Genomic DNA, 7,917 nt, shown 5'->3' with positions numbered 1-7,917 from the left:
TTCTCAGGTTAGTCCCAGTTCCCTCAAGGATAGCCCTAATAGTTTGGGGTTTTATGTCAAGATCTGTGATCCACTTTGAGTTTATTCTTATGCATGGAGGGAGGTAAGGATCATGCTTCATTTTTCTGCAAGTAGATGTCCACCTTTTCCAGCAAAACTTGTTAAAGAGTGCACCAGCTTCTCATTTGATATTTCTGGGGACCTTATCAGAGATCAATTGTCTGTATGGGGATGGTATTATTTGTTTTCAGTCCTTTTCCACTGCTCTGAGTACCTGTCATTATACAATACCATGTAGTTTTGACCCCTGTGACTGTATAATATGTGCTAATGTCAGGTAAAGCAAGCCTTCCCATTCTGTCATTCTTAAGGAATTCTCTGCTAATTCTCGGCTTCTTCCCTCTCCAAATGAAGTTAGTAATCAGTTTTTCCAATTCTTCCAAGAAAGATGATGATATTTGTATCAGAATAGCATTAAACTTATATGGTGCCTTGGGCAGAATTGACATATTTACTATATTGAGTCTTCTGATCCATGAGCATGGGATATTCTTCCATTTGTTGATGTCACTCTTGGTTTCTTGTAATAGTGTTCTGTAGTTTTCCTCGTACAAATCTTTTTTTAATTTTTTAAGTCAGGTGTATCCCTAGATATTTCAATTTGTGCTTTGCTATTGTGAAGGGTACTACTTTTATGATTCCATCTTCTGTGGTCTTGTCTGATGTGTATAGCAGTCCAATAGACTTCTCTGTGTTGATCTTGTATCCTGCCACTTTTCCATATTCCTCAATTGTCATCCCTTTGTGTAGCTTTTGAGATTTTCCATATATAAAATCATATCATCTGTGAATAAGGATTGTCTCACCTCTTCCTTCTCCAGGTGAATACCTTTGATGTCTTTTCTTTGCCTTATGCTGTTAGTTAGGACCTCCAGTACAATGTTAAGTAAGAGTGGGAACAACGGGTATCTTTGTCTGGTCCCCTTTTCCAGTGGGATTGTTTTCACCTTTTCTCCATTAACTACCACGTTGGCTGATGATTTTTCATATACAACTTGCATTATATTGAGGAATTTTCCTTCCATTCCTATCTTCTTGAGTGTCTTAAACAAGAATGGGTGTTGCATGTTGTCGAATGCTTTTTCTGTATCTCTCGATATTATCACTTGGCTCTTATAATGCTTCATGTTAATGTGGCAAATAATATTAATGGTCTTTCCTATGTTGATTACAGTCTTTATTTTCTGAGCATATTGATTTTGGATATTTTCCATTTGCTCATGAGTTTTTCTAGTTCAATAATCTTCTGCCATGTCTAATTTTCTATTGAAATCAGCTGATGAATTCTTAATTTCAGTCTGTTTTTAGTTCTAGAAATTTTACTTGATTTTTTTAAAATGAGCTATAATTTTTGGTGCTACCCTATAGGGCAAGGTAGAATTGCCCCCTGTGTGTTTCCACGACTACAACTCTTTATGAGAGTAATAAGCCCCATCTTTCTCTTGTAGATCAATTGGTGGTTTTGAACTGCCTACCTTGCAAGTATCAGCCAACCTGTAGCCACTATGATGTCTCAAATGACATTGAGGTTGGCTTTTGGCTTTTTGAAATGTTTGTGAAATTTTCCATATTTTTATATTTTTCTCAACAGAAAGGATACTTTAATTATAGTAAAACATATTAGTGAAATTCATGACATTAATAGAGAAGGGAAATTACCCAGTTATCTTGACTGTTGTTTCGTGCCACTGAATCAGCTCTGATTCATAGGAACATATAAAACCGATTTTAATAAGTTTTGTTGATTATTTCCATTCAAACTTTCTGAAAATAAGGAATAGAATGAACTCTCTTGTTGAAGCATATTGAGTCAAAATCCTCAACAAGAATCAAATGAAATATAAAATCTAGGTAAATGACATTTAAGATTAAAGATAAAGTAAGAATTTCTAATTATAACCATGATCATTCAATAATGTAGTACTAACTCCCCTGCTTAAGACATAGATTTTGACAAAGAGCATAACTAATAAGATTAAGGAGAGTTTAAAGATCATTATCCTCAGATAATACAAACTACATAGGTCACATAGTTGATTATTGCGTCATGTTAAATATTCTGCATCTTTTTGAAGACCCGGAAGGAAAGACAAATGTGAACATTAGTAATGTCCGTGTAAGGTGGAGAGACATGTAATCATTTGCTTGGGAATTTTCAGACAATTAAGAGAAATATTTCATCTCTCAGAAGTTTTCAGACTGGACTTGATATGGTATAACTGTATTGTTGCTAAACACTGCGTGACCACTGTGCCACCTGAGAGAGGAGAGAATGAATATGAGCATTTCACAGGGCACGTATTGTTTCAAGGCATGTATTGGACACATATTTCACATTGCCCCGACTTCTAATGAAAATCTCCTGAGTGTGTATTATTAGTCACACTTTACATCATGATGAGATAGAGGGTCAGAAAGCTTCAATAATTTTCTCAAGTCGGCACAGCAACTGAGTCGTGTGGTCAGAATTAAAATCCAAGCCTGTCTATCTCCACAGCTGATGACATACCTGGGTGTCATTTATGTGAATGTAATTCTCTTACAGGCTTCATGATGTGGAGGCTTCCTGAGCAGAACCAAAGCTGGGTTTCTGAATTTATCCTGCTTGGCTTCTCCAGTGACCCCATCTCCAACAGGATCCTCTTTGTTGCCTTCCTTGTCCTGTACCTGAGTTCGATCCTGGGCAATGGGCTCATTATCACACTGATCTGCCTGGACTCACATCTCCACACTCCCATGTACTTCTTCCTCTGCATTCTCGCCATACTGGACCTGGGCTATGTCACCACCACCATGCCTCAGATGCTGGTGCACCTTCTTGCTCACTCTCAGACCATCTCTTTTGCTTGCTGTTGGCTGCAGATGTATGTGTTTGGTGCCCTGGCCTTGACTGAGTGCATCTTCTTTGTGGTCATGGCCTATGACCGATATGTAGCCATTTGCTACCCATTGCGCTACACTGTTATCCTCAGCTGGGGAATGTGCACACGACTGGCAGCTGGGACCTGTGTCTGTGGTTTCTTCTTCTCTCTAATTCACACCTTCCTCACAATGAGGTTGCCCTACTGTGGGCCCAACATCGTCAACCACTACTTCTGTGAAGGCCCCACAGTACGGAGCTTGGCTTGCATGGATACCCACCTCATTGAGATAGTGGACCTGCTCATGAGTCTGTTTTGGAATGTCACCCCAAGCTGCCTTATTCTGGCCTCTTATATCCGTATTGTCCAGGCCATTCTCAAGATCAAATCCACCAAGGGGCGTTGCAAGGCCTTCTCCACCTGTGCTTCCCACCTAACTGTGGCCACATTCTTCTATGCTCCAGCTACATACATCTACTTTAGGCCCAACTCCAGCTACTCCCCTGAACGTGACAAGCAATTTGCACTCTTCTATAATGTTTTCACGGCACTGCTCAATCCTGTTGTCTACAGTCTGAGGAACAAGGACATCAAGGGAGCTTTTCTGAAGGTGATGGGGTGTGGTAGGGGGGCCCGTTGAACTGGGATGGACAAGAGGGCTTTGGTAGAATGTTTAATGCTTAGGAAAAGATCAATATTTAATGTTTTGTTTGTTTGTTTTTTACCATCAGGGAATAAGTCCCAGTTTTAGTTCCCTCAGTGCTAGTATCCCACATTTCCCCTTTCTGCATTACGTTTAAGATTTAATAGTGTCACGGAGGCAACATGATCTCTCTTAGCTTCCTATAGAAGCGACATGAGACTGGGAACATCAAAATTATGATGAGAAGTAACACAGTCAGGCTGGAACTTAAGCTATGTGAAATGCTTTTAACCCACGCACATGGGATCCAGCCTCTTTCTATGTCATCTGCCATTAGTTTAAATACCTCAGCTAGTGAAATGCCTTCAATCCACCCTTGAATGTATAGAAAATATCCTTCTTAAGCTGATCAACATCTAGTGAAATGTTTCCCTCAAACTCTTGCAAATGTTTCATAATCAAATCCCAATCGTGCAATGTTACATTATATAGGTAAGGAGTTACCCAGAAATCAGTTACATTCCAATCACATTATAGCACTGACAAGTCCAAAAGCTTGATCTTTCAGCAAAAGAACAGTCTGTAGTAATAGTCCAGTCACTATTGTATAAATAGAGTCCCAGAGTGTCCCTTAGATGTCATCAACAATGGAAGAAATATCTCAGCAGTCATGGATTGCCATCCTCAGGAATCTGCGAGGTCTTCTTGACGTTTTGGTTAGCTTCAATAACAGGACAAGATCAGTTCTCGCATCAGCTTCCCTTCTTCTACTGGGCCTTCCTGGCTGAAGAGAAATTCCCCTATCTCCTCTGCCTGTGAAAATATAAGCAAATGCTCCTTTGGGGTGTCATTAAACTGAAAAAGGAATTATGATTAGGTTTTTGTGGTTCTTTCATATCCATCTTTCTCCTAACATGGTTGCATTCTTCTAAGGGGAGTCCATCAGCTTTATTCCACAAAAACAGAAATGCATAGCCTTTTCTCCTGGTGACAAGTGGACCTGGATCCCAAACGCAATTTCCATCTTCTTGGGACTCCTTAGGATCAGCTTTTTCTGTGGAAATGAAAAGGTGTTTATCTGCCCTAATTTTGTTACAAGCTTTTAGTAAAGTGAAATATTTTTTGGTTAAAATAACTAAATGAATTTTGCCACACTTAAGATCTCTCTTCTCCCTCTTCTGTTTTAACAGTGCAAATGTTAAAGCACTGCTTGCAATCTCAGTTAACTTGCTAGGTTTAAAACCAGTATTACTACTAGTTAGATTGCCTTCATTGTCATGTAAATATCAGCTCCCAGCTCTCAGAGAATCCAGAGAGCTAACATGTCAATTTCAGCTCCCAGCTCTCAGAGAATTAAGAGAGCTAATTGGGAGAATTTCTTACCATTCTTTGAAAGACTGAAAAAATTCTTAATAAATTTGTTCAGTTGTTCTTGAAGTAACTTACCAGACAGACATCTTTTCTCCAAGTTTGCCAATAAGGTTACACGTTCAATTAAGCCATATTGCTCTTTAGGCCTCTTATACTGTATGATTTTACAGTCTTTCAATTTTCTGTCTCGATTGACTTCACTCATTCCTTCTATGCTAGATTTAGAGGAAGTTAGTGGGCGGGTCTTGGGCCCTTGTGAATGCCCTAAGGAAATGACCCCATATCCAGAGCTTAAAAACCTTTTCCTTTCAATTTCTAATTCCATGTGGGGGCGCTGTTGTTTCCCCACCTCAGCATTCCAAAAGACCCCTTGGTTTAAAGGGTGGTCAGACTTCTCAAGTACTCTTTCCTGATAGTTATAATTTTTTACTCTAGAAATGCAAGGAAGCAATAATTGGCTTAAACGAGCTTCCTTTTTTATAAACTATGGTATACCTGAATTTATCACTGCCTTAATTTCTACTTCATAATCTTGATCAATAACTCCAGCAACACCTTGAGAATTTAGGTTGGATTTTCCTAATAAACATCCTATAGTTCCTTTAGGTAGTGGATCCCAATTACCGCTCTTAGTAATTTCTGATTCAATCAAAGTTTGGGGCTTTTCCTCACAACTCCGATAAACTCCAGTATCAGTTTTAATTCCTTGAGCACTTAGATTAAAACTTCCTGATAGAAACTGTATTACTCTTTCAAAAAGGGGCTCCTGCTTTGTGGAATCAACAGGCTGCTGCAAGGGCTTCTGAGCCATTTCTTGGTTAGTCAAGCTTATTGCAGCCAGAACAGGGACTGGGGTGTTGAGAGTTGGGTTAGGTCTGGTCCCCTGCTGTGAGATTGGGGGATACCTGCAGTTTCTCTCTAAGATCTTCTTTGCTGTGGCTGGCAGTCACCTTACCTCCCACGCTTTGCCGAGCAGAGTCTGTGTCAGGCCCCTTCCTCTGTTTCCCACTGGGAGGCCTTTGCTAATGGCAATCCTTCACTGTTGAATCTTGAGTGACATTGACTTGCCCAATGAATTCCCTTCCTGCAGCAGAGATCAGGGTCTTTCAAACCTCATCTCGATGGCCCTGGATCATGTTCAAGCACAGGCTGCAACTCGCTCTCTGTGGCCAGGCTGATTGGCCAGCATTGCCTACACTCTCTTTGAATATGACCTGTCTTCCCACAACTAAAGCACTTTCTTCTAGGTCTGATATACTTTGCCAATACAAAGCCACCAGGTTGGCTTTGTATTCCTCTGTCTCCACATTCCTGAATATTCTGAGATAATATAAAGTGTGCCCTGTTCCCTGTAGGGACAGAAGGCATTTTTTACAGTGTTTATTAGAGAAATCATAAGATAGCTTATGCAGTAGGTCTCTTACTGCCTGGACATGTTTTACACACTTGGAAATAGAATTTTCCAATCGGGACACAACATCAGTATAGAATTCACCATTCTGCTGTCTTATAGCCATGTAACTTGGTTTTCTCTCTTCTGATGGAATTATCTTTTCCGAGGTCCTTAAGCAAACTTCACGTATCTGCCCTATTGTCTGTTCAGTAAACAGTAGTTAGCACTCAACTGTAATATAGCTCTCATCCCCTAGCAATTGATGAATTCCTATATCTATGCCCTCTTCTGAAGTTTTGTGAGCTTGTGAATGGGCTGTAAAATTCCACCACATACGATATTGTAAGAATCCTGAAGAGTAAAGACAAATTCTCGCTGAAGCTTTCCAGTCTGTAAGGGTCCAGCTCTCGGACTCTGCTAAAGCCCTTATTATGCTAATTACAAACTGTGAGTCTGGGCCATAATCATTGACTGCTTGCTTGAGATCTTTTAGCAACTCACAGGGAAAGGCACTGTGAATTCCTTGTGGGTGTTTCCTGTAAGGCTGTCTGCTAGCAACTCTAACAGGATAAGAGATTCTAAATTCTAAATCTTCTGTAATTCCTCTTTCTACTCTCGAAAGTAAAAGTGTTTTCCTACACTTCACCTCTGTGCTTCTGTTCTCTGAGCTGGTCTCCTCAACCTGCATACCTTGAAGCTCCACTTCCCGAACTTCATCTTCTGTGTTAGCTCCCTTCGACTGCTTTTCTATGGAGCTAATCTCTCTACCTCCAGCGCTGGTTTGCTTGCTTGTTTTACAGTCTCTGGTCTTTCTTACACTAGATTCCAGCAGGGGAGTAGATGCTTTTACTATGTCCCCTTCTGACTCAGGCTTAGTTTTTTCAGCTCTACCTAAAATTTTCTCATCTGCCTCATACCTATTATGCCTGCCTCTCACCTGATTTAAGTTTGGGTATCTTAGATGATCCTCACTACTCTGCTGGTTATGTTTCTTTGCTTTCCCTACCTTTAAAAGAAAGGGAACTTCTTGGGATTGTTTAATAGCCTCGCTTTGGGTCTTGGAATTCACTTTCTCTAGTGCTTTATCACCTTTAAACCTTCGGAGGCTGCAGTCCCCGGAGGGTATATAGGCTTTGGCCATGAGGTTTCCTTTATAATCAGAGGCTTTGCATAACAAACCAATCCCTGCTTCTTCAGTTTTTCCTAAAGTTTCACCACCTAATTCGCACTCATTCAAAGAGACTTTAGCTTGCGTTTCTAAATTTGGATAGCTGACACAAAACTTCTCACTGCACTGAGAATCCTCATTCTCTTCCTCCTGCAAAAGTTCTAAGACCATCTTAACTTGAACCCACAGAGACCAAGTCTCTGTGTGCTCTCTTTAAGTTTACAATGACCTCCTCCCAGGTCTTTAGCTTGAAAGTTCCTTCCATTGGGAACCATGGATTATACCTTTTTACTACTTTTAGAAAACATTGCATCCTTTGCTTCGTTACTTTTTTTTTTCTTTTTTAACATTTTATTAGGGGCTCATACAACTGTTATCCCAATCCATACACACATCAATTGTGTAAAGCGCATTTGTACAT

At 40.1% G+C, this 7,917-nt stretch overlaps 1 protein-coding gene across 1 annotated transcript; it reads left to right on the top strand.

The window, feature by feature from the left end:
- The first annotated feature begins 2,613 nt into the window (after positions 1-2,613).
- On the top strand, positions 2,614-3,561 carry LOC101653314 (olfactory receptor 2A12-like). Its single transcript, XM_004699710.1, has one exon. It carries the CDS (start codon positions 2,614-2,616, stop codon positions 3,559-3,561), a length of 948 nt encoding a protein of 315 aa, XP_004699767.1.
- The last annotated feature ends 4,356 nt before the right edge of the window (positions 3,562-7,917 follow it).

Source organism: Echinops telfairi, unplaced genomic scaffold, assembly GCF_000313985.2.
Source record: "Echinops telfairi isolate 266 unplaced genomic scaffold, ASM31398v2 ScPeMD7_443;HRSCAF=831, whole genome shotgun sequence".
Taxonomy (NCBI): Eukaryota; Metazoa; Chordata; class Mammalia; order Afrosoricida; family Tenrecidae; genus Echinops; species Echinops telfairi.
The sequence above is the reverse complement of the archived record's forward strand: the minus strand, read 5'-3'. Positions and strand labels throughout refer to the sequence as shown.

Excerpts from the sequence above, each read along its gene's own strand:
- LOC101653314 (XM_004699710.1), top strand. The coding sequence starts at position 2,614 with ATGTGGAGGCTTCCTGAGCAGAACCAAAGCTGGGTTTCTGAATTTATC.